Genomic DNA, 22,384 nt, shown 5'->3' with positions numbered 1-22,384 from the left:
GGATACTTTTAAACTCCACCCAGCGTTACAGACGGTGGTGGACGATTATGCATATTGATAATTTGAATAAAACTAACAATATATAATAATAATAGTATAAATTTATATAAACAAGATCTCATATAAATGATAAACATAATTAAGAAAAAGACATTGACATGTAAAACTTTATTAATTCATTTATAGAAATCAGCGTTTCAATTGCCTTTTATTTTCACCCAAAATTAGGGGCACGATAATCTTTTAGGGATCGTAGAAACTTCGCGAATGGAAAAGTAAGGCTTTTTAAGGTTTGAGATTAAGACTGAGTAACTCAATTCAATTGACAAAAAATGCTAAATAATTTTAAAAACTAAAAAAATTTACAATTTGAATATTTTAAACATAAGGGTCGATGAATGGAGCTCACATTATAACATTCAAGATTTTGAAGTACTTTGAATGAAAAATGTCGTTTCAGCTAGTCGGTAGTTTTAAAACTATAATAAAATTGTTACGAAATTGTTTGACATCTTTAAAATAAATAGCTTAAATTTTACTCTAAATTCTCAAAGCATTTCAATTTTATAAGTTAAAAGACTCAAGAAGATACAATCACAGATATCTATTGTTAAAAAAATGACAAGATGAAATGATTTTTAGTCCCGACAAAATAAATTCACAAATTTTTAATGAAATACAATTTTTTTTAAAAAAAATTCTTACTTTAAAGAAATATCTATCAAAACAGTAGCCCGTTATGCAGATGTTTTCCAGTAAAAGGCGCCAAAAATATAAACTTAATTATCCAGGACAAAGCTAATTAGTTGCGATTAGACTGGAGCAGGATTTAGCACGTAGTGTAATAAACTGTCCCACTTAAAATATATTAGAACACACATTTGGGATTTAAAATTACTATCACAACATCCAAAATGAATTAAGATTTTTTTCAGCAAGGAAATGCTTTCTCACTTTTGTTTTCTTGCATGGCTCCTTTTGAGAAAAATCGATCTAACTGTGGCCTTTTATGCAGAGATCCCCCAGCAAAGGTCGCCAGGATTCAAAACAAAGTTATCCAGAACGAAGATTAGTTGACGTTAAAATAGAGCTCTATTTAATAGAGAACGTAATAAATCAGCAGACTTAATAAAGCGTATTTTAACACACTTTTGGCATTTTTCCAGTTGATCCACCCTCTCTTTCGATAGGACCAGTGAGTTTTTCTTTTTCGCCCGCTTCAAAGTCGTAGTGAAGTAAAGTGTGGGCCACATAAAAAGCTATTCGGCCGAAGTGTCCAAAGGAATGCAAGTATCGATCAGTTAAAGGGTATTTTGGAACTATTGTAATTGAATGAATCATGAAATCGATTTCGACTTATAACTTCTCTATGAAGGGGATAGAAATTCATTTTATAAATAGAGACGGGAGGTGCGTATGCTATTAAAAGGGCGGATGCATCAAGGAGTGTTAGAAGTTAAAAATGGAAGTGCTCACTTTTTATTGAAATTATTATTTTAGGGCGAAATTTAGGAAATCTGAGGGGCATTTTTCTCTTTCATTTAATTAAAAGATCAATCAGGTTCGGATCGGGTTGTCGAAGAGTAAAAAAAAAAAAAAAAAAAAAAAAAAAATCAATTTTAAATATAGAGATAAAAAAGTAGGTCAAACACGTGCAGCTCGTATTCCAACACTGCTGACCTATATTTTGAACCCTTTCGAAGTTTTTTCTCACTGTTGTATCATTTCACAAACAGAAATTTCATTTCTGCAGTCTTTCGTATACGCTTGATTGGAAATCACTAATATGTGTCGATGAAATTAATGAATATTCATTAGTTAAAAAAAATATGAGTTTTTAACAGTTTTTTTAAAAATTTAATTATTGCGAATATTGTTGTATTATAATAATCAATTTAGAGAATTTTAAGAAGAAAAAAATTGATTTCAATCAGACTTTTTAGTTAAAATTCTAATGAAACATTTTTTTTTTGAATTTTAAATAATCTATACTAATTTTCCAAATAGTCATTTTTATGTAAAAAATGAGCATTTTATATTTTGGACGAAAGTCTGTTTTCAATTATATCCCAAAATTTTAATTGTCTAATGAATTTACCTCTTACTTTAACACACCTCTTACTTTAATACTGAATTATATTATATTATTATAGTTCTGTATATAAATAATTATTCGCTTCGTTTTAAAAAAATATCTTAATTATTTGATAACGCTGGATAATTCTGTAGTTGCAGGATCTTTGAATTTAATATTCTGATGCGAAAATAGAAATTCTGTTTGAAAAACAGAAAAATTAGTAGCATCCATTAAAAATGAAGTCGCAGATTAGATTGAAATTTTACTTTCGACCTTCAGTGTTTACATTTAAATCACGATGTTTTTCAGTGTTTAAAACCCCGAGCGTTTTGTTCAGAACCGGTTGTAAAGTAAGAGCTAGCTATAAGATCATTATAAATAATCGATGCATTTGAATGAAATGACTATCGGTTACAAATGCTATCTATGAAAAACAAGAAAAAAGAAACATTTTCTACAAAAACACTGCAGGCTTTTCAATTTTGAAAAAAACTAGTATTGTGATATTTTAATATGCATGGAAGTTAATAGATAATTATGTAATTTTATAGAAATCACACAATTAATAGTCGAAAGATTATATTTACTTTGAACACTTCACAATTACCTTTTATTTTGAGCCTTAAAAAAAAAAAGAAAGAATTGAAATCGCCTATATTCCAAAATATATCGAGTCTCTCTCTCTCTCTCTCTCTCTCTCTCTCTCTCTCTCTCTCTCTCTCTCTCTCTCTCTCTCTCTCTCTCTCTCCACACACACACACACACACACCAAAACTATTAATCTCTACTCGAAGAGTTTACTTAGATAAAAAGAAAGAAATTTGTTCGAATAGCCTTTTAGCCTAAAATTTTAACATAATACGTTTTAAAATAAGACACGGAAATTCTGCAGAAAATATCTCTGGTCTATTTCATCTAATGATACTCTATGAAGTTAAGAAATATCACGTTTAACAGTCACTGTACCTTAAAGCAATAAAACGACCAACTTATTTTAATAAAAAAAAAGAAAGTTAAATGCGTTACGTACGTCGGAAAAATTTGGCGTCAGTTTTCTCCAATATCAATAAACCAGATCATGTTTAAAAGCTTTTGCTTTCACAAAGATATATCCCTAAGGCATTCGGCGTTAAAACTATGTAAACAATTTAGGAAATAAATGAACTGCATGGTTAGTTCGCGGAATCTCTTTTAAATTTAGAGCAGAATGTATTTTCATCTGGGACATTTCAAGTTGCTTTTCATCCATACTATAATCACTATATTTGGAAACGGCACTTGAATGCATTTTGATTGCTTATTTGTTTCTTTTAGCTGTAATTTGTTTATTTCATAATCTATTTTACTGAAATATTTTCCCATAAATTTGCGAACAAAATTAATTGGTTTGAAACATGCCAGAGTAAGATTCTAACAACAGCCAGCAATATATAAAACAACAATTTATATGCCGGCGTCCTGGCATAGGGGTAGCGCGTCTTCCCCGTGATCTGGGCGTCCCGGGTTCGAGTCCCGGTTTGGGCATGGTTGTTCTTCTGTTGTTCTATCTGTGAGATGTGTGAATGTGCCCTCCTGTAAAAAGGGGTTGTGCAAGCGAATGAGGGATTCGTGAGTAGCAAAGTCGTACTCTTGGCCCTAGTTGGCGCTGCTATAAAAAATAAGAGACGTCCCCCTCAGGCTTAAATCGCTGTCTTCGTAACAGCGGGCTTGTCGGTGGCAAGTGCCATAAGAAACAAACAAACAAACAATTTATATGGCAATACATAATATTTGCGATAATTTTAAAAATTTTTACACTTTGATTGTATCTTAAATCTGTATATCGGCATATTTTACAGTGTCACCATTAACACGTTCCCATTTCAGGAATTAGCTACGAAATTAAAAATGACTTTGTAGCAAAGCGAAAATATTGTATAATTGTAGTTAGCAAAAATTAACACATTAACTACTGGTTGTCCGAATATATGAACCTAGTCAAAATTAAAGCAAATAACTCATACACATTTTTCACTCTTTAAGATTAGAATCTATAGAATACGAAACTTTTTATATGAAGAAAATGATATTAAACCCCCTTAAACTGTTTTTTAAAAAATGCAATTGTCATTTCGATTAAAGCATTCAGCGCAGAATCATCATCTGTACGTTACAAAAAAACCATGTGTGATACTATAATGGAGATTTACAACTAAAATATACTGGACATCTCTTTACATTATACCATTCAATTTTATTTTTCTCGGGATTTATTTTTCTACCCTAAAAGTTTTATCGATCGAGCAGTCAATAACAATTAACATAATCAACATCAAAGTGTATATATAGGAAAACGTGATGCCGTAATCACATGAGAAACTCCATGTCGTCTAAACTGCAAGTACTTCTACAATAGGTCTACGTCCTTTTTCTTGATAGATACATAAGGTATTCCAAAATATAAGTGATGAGGCGTATTTCTTCATTTTAAACAAAATTAACTAGACACGGACAATATGCATTCACTCTATAATGAGCTAACAAAACTTTTCTTAAAATGTTACAGTCCTTGGTGTTTGGTTATTAGTTATGAACTTTAAAAAAAATAATTTGATTTAATGTAATTGTTCTCTCATTAGAGAATGATAATTGTTATAATAATAATAATTCAAAATTTGAATCTAGAATAGTAAATAAGTATTATTATGGATGGGGAAAAAACCATGCAATTCAAAGCGCGTCTTCAACTTCAAATAAAAAAATTAAGCGTCCCTTAGGATATGATTTGGCAAGAGAATTATATAAGAATAATTTTTTATTCAGTCAGTACGTAATAACATAAGTGATAAAATAATTCCATCATTTCAGAAATTGTACAGAAAAAGGGAATAACTTATTCCTTAGAAGTTATTCCCAGCAGATATTAAAATATTAAATGAAGAGCAAATGTAAATAATAATGAGTGATATACGATATTAAATATGAGTTGTTCTACGAAATCTGTATTAAATAACAATGGTTCATTCGTTACAACATATAAAATATAATAACGCCAAATGTTTTCTGTAAAAAAATATCTTTATTGTCCACAAAGAATCCAATCTTAAACAAATACTATACCTTAGTAAATAAACAATCGTTATAAAAGCTACAGAACCTATCCAATGATTAACAAATGATTAATACTTCTAAGATCAAACTCGCATCAAATAGAAATGAAGCTAAGCAACCCCTTTCGACATAATAAGCTTAAGAATCCGGAAGTTATTTACTCAAGAATTACTTTATAGTTATATTTGTTAAAAATGTCTCCCGCAGGCATTAAAAGCATCGGTGAAAGACATTGTGACGTACATTATGCAGCAGTAACACAATTTGCACGTTTATCTTCCAGTTTAGTTTTGAAACTTTGACAATGGGTCGGTTATTGGCAGAACTTCTAAAGCAAAATTATTGACGGATGTTATTATGAAGAGTTTTTATTTACTGGCGTAGCGGTTATCAATTTATTTTTTCTGAAGTTTTTTTTGCACAAATAACATTGAAAATACAAAGAAAACGCTGTGATTTTACGGTACACGATTAGCAATGTTATGTAAGGGTCCAGAACCATGCGCGCTAAATATGAAGCGCATATTATTAAGTACTATATAGTCATTTAGTATATAAATAATTCCTTCAAAACCAACCTTAATAAAATGATCAGTTTGTGCGTTTCGATGAAATACAACGGCTGCAGTTAATTAAAATTATTAATTTTACTTAATTAAAATTATAAGCAGTTTAAATCGGGATATCATTTTGGATATTAGTATATCTGAATATTTAAATGATAATAACATATGACGTAATGGAACCCACAATATACAACAAAAATATTAAACAAACGTAGTAATTTAAAAAGTTACGATGTATATACTTTTAAATCTAGAAAAAATTTGATCACTAGAATAATATTTTCCGGGTGTCATTAAAAAATAAAAATAAAAAACAATTTTCCTTCGCAAGTCCCAAGTTTTAAATGGATTTTTCAGTTTCATTTACGGTCAAAAGATGAAGAAAATGTTTCAGTAAATAAAATTGTATCAAATTCTACAAATAATGAATAAAACGCGTTATACAAAGCTTCCGAAAACAATTAAGATATTGCATAAGACATTTCTACCTCGAAGCAATTCCTCGTTAGCTTCAATTTGTGGACAATATATATATATTGCCTTCGATAAACGATCCAATGTCAAGAAACATTTATATTCAGTAATAAATACCAAAGATGTTTTTTTTATTTATTTGTTTGCAAGCAAGGAGAAATGACAGATAAATTAGATTTTGAAAAGTAACTCGACTGACCTAGGTTTGCTTTTAATACTGAGGGTCAATTCATGTTTTTCCCAATGAATTTAAATGTTCACAGAAAACCAATTCAATTAATGCAATGGCGAGAAGGAATATTTTTGTTTGGTTTTCGCTTTTTTTTTGGGGGGGGGGATAATATATTAGAATCATGATACCAAATAGATTTAAATTAATTTAAGGTATCCTTCAAAAAAATTTTTTAACGATATTAGAGCAAATTTACAAAAGTATCGCATTACTTCACTTTATTCGATAAAATCGTTATATTTTTCATATTTTAAAATTTATATATATATTCCACATTATACAAATAAAAGGAAGTTTCAATTCCAATAATATTTTTATTTAACAAATTCTATTGTATCTGCTATGCAACAAACAAATGCGCAAGCGAAAAAATAAGGGTGAGGGACTGTTGTTGATAGTTATACCATCCGTATAAACGAAAATTGAATTCAAGCAGACGATTTTCCAATGGTCTTTACCGGATCTTAGCATATAGGCCCAGTACAGTGCTTCAAGGGCGCTTCATTATGGGAAACATGACTAATTTTTCTTTACTAATTATTTCAACATGCGAAAAAAAAAATACTGGCATGTAATTTTATTTGTGTTTCATTTTGCAAAATGTTTTGATGAATTAAAATTTAAAGAAAATTAATTGTTCTACGACTAAATGTGAAATGAACCTTTTAATATCAGTATTTTAGACCATTTCAGAGAAAGTTATGATTAAGCTTCGCCAATCAAAGTACATGGCTTCCTTGAAGCGGCCGTTGATTGGCTTAGAACAATGAAATGGAACGTTTTATAAGCCAGTCGATTTGATTGTAGAAGAATGGCATTTTTTGTTTTTTTTGTTTAAAAGGTTGGAGTGTAAAGACTGTTCTACGGAAAATGACTAATAAGATAAGGGAACTGCTAACAAGTTTAGACTTCTTAATTTATTCATCAATAAATTTACTGATTTAATAAACAAATTAGAATTAATTCAAAATATTTTTCTAATTGGAAATATACGAACTTCTAATCGCATCCTTTTTATTTTGAATCGTAAATTTTTTTAAAGATTTCCTCGATATTTTTCAAGAATTTATTAAGTTTTCAAATTTAATTCAAATGTTTATATATTTTATGTTTAGAATTAAATTATTTCATTTTCAAAGGGGAAAGGGGAATGCATTTCTTCAGACGATGAAGAAATGCATTCAGTCAAAATATTGCATGTATGAGAATTTATTAAACTGCTTTAAGATTAAAAACAAGAAATAACTTTCTAATACTTCTATAAGGAAATAAAAAACAATATTTATCTCCATAGATTTTGAAAAAAAAAAAAAAAAAAAGTTCAATTTTCAGAATTGTACAAAGAAATTTTGCCATTCATTTTACTTTTCTGAATTCCGAAAACGTTTTATAATATTGTTTGAAAAAAGAATTTTCCTTTAGAGGATAAAAGCAAATCAACTTAGCTACTCAAAACAACTTTTCCTATGAATATCTAATTATGCAATACTCAGCATTCAAAATTTAATTTCCTATAACAGAATTTTCTAAGCTTCCGAAATATGCAGGTGGTGGGCGGTAGAAAGAAATTGCATGAAATTTCGAGTGGCAATATGGAATAATTAAACAGTTTTATGCCCATAGGGAAGAAGTTATTTTAAGATGAAAGTTTATCTTACGGCGAAGGAATTAATGCAAGTCGCGGTTTGTTTAACTTATCTGATTAATTAAGATTGCTCCAATTTCCATCATTATTATGAAATAAGTTGCGAATAGTTAAAAAGAAAGAAGTCTTATACCGAATTTTTATTATTACAGTTATTGTAAAAAGAAAGCATTAAGAGTAAAATATTTAAATAGCTACATACATAATAGATTTGTTTCTATCACATTACCTAGAAACACAGCAGGAAAATAGATTTAATTTTTTTTAGTATAGCAATACAGTTTTTATTATTATTATTATTATTTTATTTAGTATAACTGAATGAATGCAAACGACAAATCCTCTCAATTAACGACACCGAAATAAATGACTTTGAATGTATTCAGGTACTGAAATTTTGATACAGCCTATAAAAATATACAAAATGCAAATAATATTGCTCTTGGAATCATTAAACGAATACATGTTATAAGTAAATTTTTTTTAAAAAAAAGTTATCAAATCAATAATTAAATTATCCAGATATTCGCTTATTAGGATCGAATTTCGTCCAAATAAATCTGGATTATATGGATAATACCGTAAACTGTTCATTATGACAAATTGAACGCTTCAACGTGTCACCTGTTATACGTCAGTATAAAATTCCGAGTACCCTTTATTTAGAAAATGGTAAACTCGTAAAGCTTGATACCATCTCGCAGAAATGCAGAGCCATATCATTAATCAAAAAACAATATCAAAATTCTTCAAAACGCAGTAACATCTTATAATCTAATTATTATCATGTAAAAAAAAAATCACGTATAATAGTATCTAAGAGTATATATATTTTGACGTGGTTGACCCCATTTTTTTTTAAACAACCTACTGAATTCCAATTTCACAATATTAGATTAAAGACTGGACAGACTTGAAACAAATTAGAAAAGCATAAATCCTTGAAATTATAATATAAAAATCATAATATTTCTTGAAACAATTAGTAAAAGCATAAATTTCTCTTTGCCATTTCGAAGCTCTTTGAAAAATGGAGGGCAGCAAATGTTACTAGATCAGCATACGCCATTTTCTCGCCGAGTGGAGTAAGAAGTACAATAAATGTACAATAATTTTGACGTGGTTGACCCCATTTTTTTTTAAACAACCTACTGAATTCCAATTTCACAATATTAGATTAAAGACTGGACAGACTTGAAACAAATTAGAAAAGCATAAATCCTTGAAATTATAATATAAAAATCATAATATTTCTTGAAACAATTAGTAAAAGCATAAATTTCTCTTTGCCATTTCGAAGCTCTTTGAAAAATGGAGGGCAGCAAATGTTACTAGATCAGCATACGCCATTTTCTCGCCGAGTGGAGTAAGAAGTACAATAATATACAATATATAAATGTAACAATTTCATACAATAAGCATTTCAATATAAAGATTTTAGAAATTTTGGCAAAGGTATTTATTTTTTCATTTTATCAAATAATAATTTCCTTTGTGATTGAAAAAGTAAATGCTCTGCTTCGTTTTCTGTCATTGCAAATTCTAAACATATCTATCTACACTATGAAATAAAGAAATTAATATAATTAGAATTAAAAATAATCTTATTTTAGAAGCTAAATGATGCATATTTTTAATGTTAAAAATTGCACAGATAATATAAGTATTTTTTTTCTTTTTATCACAGTTTCTCATTTAAGCTTAATAGTCGAATTCAACTGTAATTATTTTTTTTTTCACGTGTATTCGGCAACACATAGTAAACGGATACATCTTCTATATTCATATTAACTTTAAAAAGAATTTCCGTACTGAAATTCATTCAATGGAGCATTTAAACTATTTCAAGTGATATTTTCCAGACTGAAGCAAATAAGACACTATGTATTTTCCACATTAGACTATACAAACCAATACACGTGATGAGAAAAAACAACAGCAAACAAAACAAACAAAGCATTTAAAGATATTTGACCTACAACAGCTGTCTGCCGAATGTGCAAATTAAATACACAACTGCAAACCTCGGACCGACAAACCAGTTAAAAAGAGATTAACTATCAATGACAACGTCACTTAAAAATCGATATTCATCCGAAATATTTCTCTTTCTGACAACCTAATGAATGAACCGACTAATGAACCGGTTCAGGTTTCTTAGTTTTAACAGAACTGATTAACGCAGCGTTGAAACATGACAGGAAAATAAAGCAAACATAAACCGTTTAAGGACATTTGGACAAGCAGCAGCTGTGCGTCCGATGTGTGAACATCAAGTTAGCAAGTAACATTCTTGGGACGAGCGACTCAGTTATAAAGAGGATTCACTCTCTCTCTTTTAATGACTCCCTCACCAAAGAGCAGCGAGGGATAAAATTTCGGAGCGCGGAGCGAAAAGAACCAAGCATTAATCAAGTTTTTTAACACTGCCTGCTGACACGCTTTGTACGACATCCGCAGTCCTCGACCTTGCTAAAAAAGCCAGTACATACTACTGCGAGGACGAAGGCAGAACCGAGTTAAGTGCCGCGCGCAAGGCGCCAACTAAAACTACGGCGGTAATTCGCAACTGTCACGCTATTTTAAAGGATCACGAGGTATTAGGGTACGGAGGCTTATCTGATGCGGAGATTACACTTGAGTTTAGATAACACAATATTCAAGTCGCCAGTTTCTGAAATGTCAACGGCCTGCTCCCTCATCTCGGTACAAACAGCCATGCGTAGTATGTGTTGGGTGCTTATCAGTTACACATACGCACGAGATAAGACGACCTAAAAAATTCTACAAGTACTTCAAAAAAATGAGGATAAAAACCCTAAACTACATTCATAATAATTAAATTTGGAGTAACACGCTTGATTTTTTTTTAACTACACTATAGAGAGAAATAATGAACTAATAAAAAAGTATGCCAATTATATACTTCGATGAATATATTTGTGTTCATGTAATATGTTTGACTTTTTTAAAATACATATGAGGTTAAGAGCGCGATTTTTATTTCATACTGGAGCAATGAAAAAAAAAAAAAAAAGGTAAAAAGTGCTTCTGGAATTTAAACAATTTCAAATAAAAAAAGACTGGATAATAACAGAGTCATAAGTTGATACTCAAATTAAATACATAAAAAAAACATTATGGACAATATCGAAGATTAATTAAATAAAAAAAAAGCTTTATATTTCATGAAAATAGGTTTTATATACCGCTGCTATTTCTTAAGGCATATTAATTTGCCTTTAATATGAGTTCATCGTTGTTATTATCTATACTATGGTCATATGTCGGAGCTGAATAGTGACTGAAATTAATATTCGAGAAAAAACTAAGAATATTTCCTTCTGTGTTCTAGAACTTTTAACATGGATGGTTAGATTACTTTACTTTTCATTTTATGAACGATATGTGCTGTTAATAAAAGCAATAAGGGGAACATGATGAAATTAGATGATAATTTAATTGCATTTCGACTCATGAATTTTTCTCTAAAATGAGCAATTCTTAAACCCTTCGAATGAAAAACAATGTGCGAAGTTAAGGTTTTATCTGAAGTAATTGGATTTTAAAGATAAAATGCCATCTAAATAAGTGCACAAATGTCTTGGGCGAGGAAACTCAGCACAAAGGAGAAAATTTGTAAAAAAATTCAAAGACTTCAAAAAATTTAATTAAAGAAGTTAAATGGGGCACAGAAAAAAAGTTGCCTATACAAACAGCTAGGATCAATAAATACTTGGCAATATTAACGGAAATATTTAGAAGTTAATTTCGAAACTCGCCAAACTTGTTTATAAACTGGAGAATTTAAATTTCGCCTTCAGTTAGCTTGTAATCATCTATATCAACGGAAAGGAATTGAATCGGTAAATAGAAAATTACAGCATCTCGACTTTTAAAGATGTCAATCATTTAAATTTGATTTGTAGATTTCTATCAGTCGGTCTCGATCAAAATAAGAAAATTTCAAATGAAACCCACATGTAACTGCTTGATAATCACTTTTATTAAACTATATAAACTTTAGTATGAGAATTAAGTTTTGAACAGCATGTAGTACGATTCAGAGTACACGATTTATTTTAAACAATTTAAAATATTATATACCAACGCATATAAATTTATATAACTTTATACTATATATACGCCAACGATCGACACGCAGGCAATAAAATATACAGAAAAGGAAATTTCAGCTTGTTAATAATGGCAAACAAATAGCAAAAACAAAAAAAGTGTCATTTCTACAAGCAGTGGAGTGTAACATCTTAGCATCAAAAGGTCTAATTTTGTCGAAGACAATCGGTTACACTGAATAACAAATTGGAGCTTCCTGATATTTTCCTTGTTCTCAACACGACTAAAGTAAAATTATGTTTCTTGTAATAAAACTTTTTTTTAAAATTTTTATTTTAGGATAGAGTATTTGGCGTAGAATGTGAGGTGCTTTTTGTTATTTCATTGGTCCATCATTTCCTAAAAATATTCGTTTAATTTTTATCTTTAAAAGCAAATCGTTAGTAAATACTCTAGCTTCATATTTCTTTACTTTGTCACAGCGTATGTATCAGTGTTTTTTAACGAATTCCTTAAGAAAGCTCTACAAAATGTAGAAAAATATATAACTTAAATATAAAACCTTTAAAGTGTTTTTTTTTCTCATTATACGTAGGTGTGACTCAAAATTAATTAATCATTATATCAAATAGTTTACAATTTCCAACTTCTAGCATATTGCTAATTAAAATAGCTTTACTATGCAGATAAGTATTATAGCTATGAGAAACAAACAGAGCGTACAGGCATTAGAATAAATAAGATTTCATAGCCAAAAAGCAAAGAAACAAAAAACAATATGCTCAGAAAAAAAAATTATAAAATTTAATCTTTAAACCAGCAATTCTTGTATATATAAATTTATTTCGTGTATCTCAGAAAAGGCTCTAACGATCTGGATCGAATTTCATATTTAGATAAGGTTTTGCTTTTTAAGTTCATCTATAGAGGTGTCTTTCCTAAAAGAAACAAAATTTTACTCACAAAAAAATTATAACTATTAGAGCCTTTGTCAGTATGAGAGCAGATAGAAAATGTCATGCAGCGCCATTTCGGACCCGATTTCATCATGGAAAAATTGAGTGAAAGTTAAATAATGTAAGTAATGATAAACTGCAAAATAAATACCGTAATATAGCAGATTGCTTCGAATAGCATATTGAACTAAGTGCATTCCTGATTATTTTTATTTAAATGAACCGTTCATATGTAATCAGTATACAATCAGTCGTATCTAAATATTTTCTCCAAAAAAACACGCTTTCACAAAAAAAAAAAAAAAAAAAAAAAATGAGGAGCGAAGATTGGTTTCCCAGGTACTTTGACTTTAAAATGAATACCGTATTTAAAGGCAATGACAACAAAGACAATTAATACAAATCATATAACTTAAAACTAATGAAGAAAAAAAAATTATTACTAAACAGCAGAAGTTTCATTCATTTCGAAACTATAAGACATTTGACACATTTTTAAAAAAGGGGCATAGAATGACAGAACGAAGCAGACTATAGTTTTCAATATTATATGATCAATCTAATTCAATAAGCAGAAAAGATAAGACAATGAGAGAATGTAACATAAACTCAAGATTTCAAATACAAAAGAAACAATTTCGATATTCGAGTTAGTCCAAGAATGTCAGCTATAAACGGAGAATTCCCATTAAATGGATAAAAAAAATTATATACTAAAATTTTCCAATGAATTCGACATATCAAATGCAAAGATGCCGAAACTCAATATCAAGGATAATGTCCTTCCATAGACGATTGATTTAAAAACAGAGTTACCATTAAACGAACAAAAATGTTTCAATTTGCAGAACTTTCTAATAAATTCAAAAGATCTAATGTAAAGAAACAAAATTTTGATATTCGGTATGATTTTTAGATGAGCAATACAAATAGAGAGCACTCATCACCATCCGTACTAGAGTTCGGGAATTTCTCTCTCCTATTCGGAGGAAAACTTTAAAAAGTGACTACAAAGTTGGAGTAAGGTCACAGAGATGTCCTTCCAAGTAAAACAATCTAAGAATGTTCACCTTAGATAAAAAGTATTTAAATACAGTCATTGATCCATTTCTTTTCTTTCTTTCTTTTTTTAAGAACTTTTAGGAGATTTTCTCACTTTATTTCCAGGTGGCGCGTTTCTGCGAGACGATACTCAAGAACGAGCGGTTTTTTTTAATTCCACTTTGAGTAGTAGAATTTGACAGGATAGGGACAAGAGAGGCCCACCGTCGCATTTGGGGCATTCAACTCGAGGATCGATAGACGGGGAACGGCCCGCAACGGGAGCGTACTCCGCTCCTGCCCCAAACCTCGGCGGGATAACACCCCCATTCCTAAGTCGGACAGTTGGGGGAAAAAAAGTGGACTAAAACTTACCTGAGCCGTGAGGAGCTTCCACGGTCTTCGGCGCCTGCCCGCGCTCCGCTCCGCACCAAAACACATGCACGCGGCGTACGGAATCATGGTTCGATTCACAACATCTTGACCACGATTGATTCGGATCGCATAGAAAGCGCCGATCGGTCCATCTGTTGACGGAAGTCTGTGCAAGTCTTATCTATAGGGAGAGGCAGTGTTCAGATTCTATGTGGCCGCGAGAACAGAGACCGCAGTCGCCTGGCAAACCGCCAAGTCAGTTTTACTCGCCTGTTCTCAAGCATCGATCAGAACCTTCAACTCGCCAAAACGAACAGCCCGGCGTTATTTTCGGCCGCCAGGCGGCGGGACAGAGCAAAGCGATACTAGCGACCCCGTTTGGTGGGCGCCTCAGTAAACTCGACTTTGGGATAAGAAAGCGATAAATATATATATATAAAATACAAAAAATAAAAGAAAGAAAGAGAAGGGGGCTTTAAGACAGAGAAAAAGAAACAACGAAAAATGCAGAAGCAAAATCAAGAAAATTGTTTTCGCTTCATAAGGGAGAATAATAAGCACAATTTAAGAAGGGAAAAAGTCCGAAGGGGTGAAAAAATCTCAATCGAGGGTTTTTTATTTTTTATTTACGAATTATTTTGTTTATTTACTTTTTAAAAGTTTCTTAGGCTCTAAAGCGCATAAAACGAAGGGGAAAAAAATTATTCTTAAAAATTCGGAAAGGCTTTCTACAAAGTGAGATAATGAATTTTGGACGTGCGAACGGAATTGTTTATTTTTATATTGAATTTTATATTCTAGCAGGGAAAGAAAATAATAATAAAAAAAAGTTTTCAGCGTGCTGTATGAGGAGAATTGATAATGTCTTTTTATCTCTGACTAAGAAATGATTAAACGACCGTTTTCGGAAACACCTTTAACATCATTTACAGCTTTTGAATACATTTTCCTAATTTAAACAGAAAAGCTTACATATTTAACTGTGGTGGTTTTTTTTTTTATCCCTCGCTTTTAACCGTAATTTCTGCAGGTTATTTTGTTTTATTTAAAATTATTTAAACACCCGAAAGGAAAGATATCAGTAAAAAGATATTACTGTACATTTCATTTGAGACAGACCTTTGAAATAGTAGGTATTATAGTAAGAATGGTACAAAATGTAAAACATTTAGCAAACGGAGATATAAATAAAATGAAAAAAACTTTTTGAACTTTAATATGAGAATCTTTAGGTATCATCAAGGTGTGGAGGATCGTCAAGTGCAAAGAGGTGCAAACCAAGACAAGTTAATCCGGAGCGAACATTTATATAACTAAAATTAGTAAAAGTAAAATTATAATAAAATGAAATGCCATTATTCGCTATAAGAGCCAGAATATGACAAACTACACATTCTATCTCAAATAATCAAGGTTAACATAATAAAATTAATAACGGCAATGAAATGCTATTACTCGCAATAGAATGAAAATTAGGTCCAGCAGTAATTTTTGGCATAGTAAAACTTTTAAAAGCGAGTTCTGTAGAAACTCATTTTTATCTTGTATTACGAATTTCTTGTAATGAAAGTCTTTTTTTTTTGGTTAATATTGTTTATAATTGTATTACCTCTAACTGAAAAATCGAATCATTTAGAAAATTTCAGACTAACAGGCGGATTCTGCCACAAAAATTATTCCACTTAAAAACTTATTCTCCCCAGAGAATAAAAAGGCATTCTTCGTGCATTATAATTTCAGAGTGCGGTTTATTTCTTAGAAATAGTAAAGTGACTGTACGAACTGGATATACTTTTTCGGAAAATTTTGCCACTGATTCAAATGAAAGAAATTAAACGTGAAAACATTTTGCTGAAGGTTATTAAGCTAAATTCGTCACGGGACTCTCACGAAAATTGCGTTACAAAACGCATTATGAATAACAACTAAAGTGTTATTAGAGCCAATTCAAAAACAGTTTAAACAGATGTATTCTCGCTATGTCACGCAAGGTTTTAAAAACATCTGGACGATACGAGAGGAAAGTCCATTTAAAAGGCAACTTTTTTTTCCCAAATATTTTTAAACTAGCAGTGGTGTATACATCCATTACACAGGATTGTAGTCATAAAAAGAGCTCTACCTACAGCAAGGATTCCAAAAGCTGCATGACTGAAAAAATTAACTTGATAAATATATTCTTATAAACTGCACAAAATATCGCCCATAATCTACTCATCAGTTTCTCATGTTTATTTTAAACTAAATTAAAAAGACGCTTTAAAAAATACTTGCTTTGAAAAATAATCTATTTTTGCTTCAAAAAAACAAGCTAAATAGCATTTATAATTATTGATGGTTAAGATTCTGCTTTTTTTTACAAATGATGTTTGATAAATAAACATCAATTTATTAATTTGCATTTAGTCAATCATGACTGGTATTTATCAATAAATATTACAGCAAAGCCTCTTTAATATGGCACTCATTATATCGTCTTTTTGTATTGATTCTGATTTATTCCAATTCATTTGTTTTAAAAAAATCCATAATGATTCGCCATTTTGCTCTCAAATTATAGAAGAAAGGTTTTTCAAGGATATAAATTTAATTCACAACAAATGAGTTAAAATCGAAAATATGACGTCTCGACAGTCAAAACTAACAATTTTGTTCGAAAAAAAATTAAAATTTCGTCGCTACTTTCCACTTTTCTTATAAAGAAAGGAAAACCAACAAGTACTTTAACGATGAAGATAATCATTTTAATTTTTATGTGTTGTAATAAGATTATCTAAATATCGCAATATAATATTATATCACATTTACGTTTTCGTTTTAAACGTTTTCACAATGTTTACAAAACTGTTTAATGGATCATCTGAGATGTCAGAGCAATTTTACCTATCAAAGTGATCCATTTCTCTAGTCAACTGAAAAGTGAAAAAGTAAGACAAATGCTGTAGATTCAAAAATTCGAGGAAGAAATATTTTTATTTGGTGACTCAAAAGGTTCTTTAAAATAAGAGTGATGTAATTATTTTGACGCGCTCAATTATTAAAGAAAAAAGCGGGAATTTTAAAATTTTAAAAGAATTAAATTTTATTAATATTACCTGAAAAAATAAACATTATGAAATATCCTTGAAAAGTAGCACTTTTCTATTATATTTTACGTCTAAAATATCGATTGCTTATTAATACGTCATTTAAGAACGAACCCTTGTATGGCACGAGAGCATTTTAGTGTAGCGTAGTTTCTAAGATTAAGTTATCTGCTTTTTTCACGTTATTTAATTCTTTTTGTATTATTTAACAAAATATTCAACAGAAATACCAATTTGTGTACCTTTCAATCACATTTAAAGCAGATAAGTAGCATTCTTTCATTATTCATAAAAATAAGATTGTCAATGCGTAATAAGTCAATATTCTTCTCGTAGTCAAACATTCACTGCAGTTTAAATAACAGGACACATTTTTTTGGCATAATTAAACATTCTTCGCTGATATTCATTGTTTGTTGAAAGGATTTAGTAGTCTTAATCTTAATGAGGCATGCAGGTTCATTCTAGGGAAGAATTTTTATTTTTAAGCTTATGGTTGAAGAAGTCAAATACGCCCCAAGACAGAAATGAAGGATCTTTATTATTATTTTTTGTGAAAATACAATATAAAACCTCAGGAAATGAGCTCCCTTTCTTTTTTTACCCTAATTCATTTACATCCTAGCGCTGTTCAGTTTATCGTATATGTGTTCCAAAAACGGATTACTTTAACTCCAAAATAAGAATAATTTTGAGCTGTAATTAATTGACTGGGTTATTTTTATCAAAAGTTGAAACGCTTTGTTTTATTTTTGTTGTTATTATATAGGATGTACATATTAGAAGAATTTAATGATTGCCAAAAATTTCGTTAAAGCAACTGCACAGTACGAAATGAGTAAACTAGTAACTTATATTCTGTTTTAATCTTTTGTTTGAAAGCGGTTTAGATGTGCATTCACCTCGAATTGAAGCAAAATAAAGTCTATTTTGAACTTACTTGTTAACTTCGCACTAAGGTGAAATGAGGAGGATGGAGTGAATCAAAATCTCCTCTTAAAATTTCACTCATTACCAGCGGGGGGTCGTTTAAATAAAGACATTGATTTTGATGGGTAACAAATACTGCATTTTACCGATGCAACTTTGATGGGTAACAAATACTGCATTTTACCGATGCAACTTTGATGGGTAACAAATACTGCATTTTACCGATGCAACTTTGATGGGTAACAAATACTGCATTTTACCGATGCAACTTTGATGGGTAACAAATAATGCATTTTACTGATACAACTTCGATGTGTAAAACAGTCTTTGATGAAACAGGATTCCGAACAATCCTTGTAGTATGTCATCATTGTCAACCAAAACGAGAACAAAAAAGACAGAACTGAAGTCTATCGATTTGTTTAATCCAACATACAAATTTACGAGTTTACGAAGTGCGAAGAGATTCCCTTTTGCTTGCTCATATATTAAATATGCAAATATAATCGTCCACAAACTCGAGCTCAAAATTTTAATGAATCCTTATTTTATAGACATCCAAGAGTCCCGAAAAATTATTTTTGGAATTAGATCTGCATTTTCATGAACACAATAACTCAGAAACAGAACTTGCTAGAAGACTAATGTTTGATGCATAGTTTTTACTCCAAAATTGTAGATCTGTACCAAATTTTGGATGAAATTCGTCAACGGGAAGTCTTATTGCCCGTCCTTGTGCACGTGAAAACGTCAACGCGAAGAGCTAGATGGATTTATCGTTGGAATTATTGATTTGTATCAAATTTTTGATTATTTCATCAATGGAATTATTTCAAAATACAAAAAGTTGGATAGAGAAATATTAATGTTTCATTCTTTTACTAAAATTGCAGATCCCGATTTAATTTGAACGAAACCCTCCAGATAGAAGATTATTCATTTATTTTCGTATGTGGACATGGTAGTCCAAGAATTAGTGCTAAATAAAGAAATTATTCACTCATAAATTATAAATCTTAATTCAGTTTTGGACACAATCAAACCAAGTTTCAAATATGAATATTCAATATATTAGGAAACTAAACACGAGACGAGCATTTTTATTTAAGCATGCGAGAAAGTCTTATGCGAGGGAATTACCCACATTAGTTGAAGTTGTAAGTCGAACAACCAGATTGGTTCATATTTTAGAGCAAAAAACAACCGAGAAAAATACATTATTATATAACACCAAAAATGAACGGATCAGAAATAGGGATACAAATATTGCGTGGGATTTAAAAATTTCTTCACATAAGATATGCAACAATATCAAAAATTAAATTAGCACAAAGCATTTGCCATATATCACATATGTAAGAATGTGTGAAATATTATAACATATGTATGAATCAAACCCACACTTTTTTTACCATCGTGCTTTCAAATTAAGAATAACAGATTGTATGTTCTTTTAAGGACACTGTAAATAATATAGGGTATACGAGGGGAAAAATTAATGCTAGGTGAGCAACTTAGATTCCAAAAAGCTTTATTCGTATAAAAAAAATTTTTTAAGGGGGAGGGGCGTCATTTTTTTTTAAAAAAAAGTAACCCGATGTGCTAATATTATCCGTAAAAAAATATCTGAAATAAAACAAAAGTTGTTGTTTCCTTTACCATAGTGAAAAAAATTATTAATCAAGTTCTTTATTCCTGAATATAATCTACAATGATTATTATTCCATCAAATAAAATGAGAATCATTTAAATCTGGATTAGTGTTATTCTTCAAGCAAAATCACGGCTAACTGAAAAGTAAGAAAACATTTTACTATAGATATAGTTTGTTTGAATATTTCTTTAAACTTTATTTCTTTAGATAATAGGCTAAACGAAATCTCAAACATCTTCTTAAAGTAATGCCTTTGACAAAAGAAACAAAAGAGTGTTTTCACCATCTACTTACTCTGTTGAAAATAAGATTTTTCTAGCTTTTGAATGTGCTTGGCGTTAGTTATCTGTACTTATCAACTATCAGTAGCAATTTACTTAATCGTCACACACGCAGTGATTTGACGAAACAGGGGAAAAATATTTATTGGGTGATTAGAGACTCCACGAATAAGCTACGTGAGGGGAGTGGAACTAATATCTTACTAGTTCAACTAAATTCCTGGGTTTATAACTGGTGCGGCTTCGATAAGGCTTGCAAGAAAAATGTTGGTATAAATGAGAAAAGAATAAATTATACTCTTTGACCGCTTGGATAAGAAATGGGATTCTGAGATATCACGTTCACTGCACACGGACGGACGAACAATTTGCCTTTTGACAGATTTGTCCAAAATTTAATACGTATCTACAATTTTAGAGTGAATTCCACATCCCAGATTTTATCTGACTCGTTTCGTATTCGAGTTACGTATCTGTAAGAGACAGAATTGGATTCGGAGAAGTCTCAACGAGGAGATTCGACATCACCTCGAAGTCCGATTTTTTTATGAATCCGATACTAAGTCCAATCTTTTTGTATACTTCGTGTACTAGAAAGTGAAAATTAAAGGCAGAATCTAAACTAGAGTTTTTAAAGATGAAATGAAAATTTCAATATGACAAACAAAATGCAACAAGAGGTTAAATTCATCAATAGTTTTAAATTAAAAAAAAAAAAAAAGAGTCATCTTACAGACAAAATTTCTTTTAATTGACATATTTCAATTGCTTCAATTATTTTAATAATTATAACACATATTTTGATTTTTGCTACCCACATATCGACCGTTATCAAGGAAAAATTCTACGGCAACTGGCATAAATCATTTAGAGGTCAAAGTTACGAGAGCTTGATTTATGTTTCAAATTTGAAGTAAAATAAAAGTGCTCTTGTATAAACCAGTAGAAGACATTAATAAATGGGAATATTTTTTTTTAGAATAAACTAACCAGTATTTTAATATAAGCTGTCTAAAATATTCAAAATGGAAGCAAAGATTCGAGGTCAGCTTTATAAAACATGGCGAATAAGAAAATTTTCTCACGCTTTAAACTTTAATAAAAATCAAATGTGCAGATAAAATTCCCATATATTATGTAGCAATATTTGTCATAAAAGTTAAAATGATTTTTCATGTGAATGTTAAAAAAAGAAATCTGTTTTTTTTTTCTTAAAGTGATTTACTTTATTAGTTTTTATGTAAGTTTAAATAATATTTTGTTTTGAATCGAATGAGCAAAATTTGCATTCGCAGACTGAAAATCAGATTTTTTGGAAGATTTTCAATAGGATGCAATTGAAATCGCAAAAATGAAGGAAAAAAATCTTTGTTTAAACCAAAGATGCGAAGGAAAAAAAATATTTGTCAAAAGAACGCCAAATCTTGATGACAATGCATTTCGGAGCTCAAAATGCTACTTAATAGCGATATTATTTTTTTACCTCATTCGAGTTCATTTACCACGACTCAGAATCAGCCCTTAAGTTATTTTGCAATGATCGAGCATTCAAGTTGGATAAATATTAATTGAAAAAATTCCTCATTACTTAGTTTTTACTGAAATTTAGCTTGTTGCAATCCCCGTGTCTTTTGAACTGTAAAGATATTCAGCTGGATTTTTATGCAAATTGTTCTATATGTCTGACTTCGAAATTAGAAAAGAAAAATTGCGTTTCTTACATGCACAGTTAAAAGTTTAACTAAAAATCTTCACATTTATTCGAATATTAAAAGCATTTACTTCAAGTATAAATAATATTTCACTTGCAATTTATTGTGCATTCTGTGCGCTTCCTATAATTTGATAGAAAACTCTGCATACTGTAAGCAAAAAACATGCTAAAAATTTGGCATTTTTT

At 30.2% G+C, this 22,384-nt stretch overlaps 1 protein-coding gene across 3 annotated transcripts in view; it reads right to left on the bottom strand.

Annotated features, from left to right (window-relative positions):
* The window catches only part of LOC129958146 (uncharacterized), a 270,882-nt gene that overhangs the window by 139,702 nt on the left and 108,796 nt on the right, over nt 1-22,384 (bottom strand). Inside the window, exon 1 of one of the 3 annotated variants that reach the window (XM_056070363.1) lies at nt 14,534-14,842. The exons of 1 other annotated variant lie outside the window; for it this stretch is intronic. In XM_056070363.1, the coding sequence (XP_055926338.1) occupies nt 14,534-14,620 (87 nt within the window). In that variant the 5' untranslated portion in view covers nt 14,621-14,842. Of the gene's footprint in view, nt 1-14,533; nt 14,843-22,384 lie in introns of those variants that run through there. One more of the 3 variants, XM_056070367.1, reaches the window with a different exon arrangement.

Source organism: Argiope bruennichi, chromosome X1, assembly GCF_947563725.1.
Source record: "Argiope bruennichi chromosome X1, qqArgBrue1.1, whole genome shotgun sequence".
Taxonomy (NCBI): Eukaryota; Metazoa; Arthropoda; class Arachnida; order Araneae; family Araneidae; genus Argiope; species Argiope bruennichi.
Note: the sequence above shows the minus strand (reverse complement) of the source record. Positions and strands in the feature narration are given on the sequence as shown.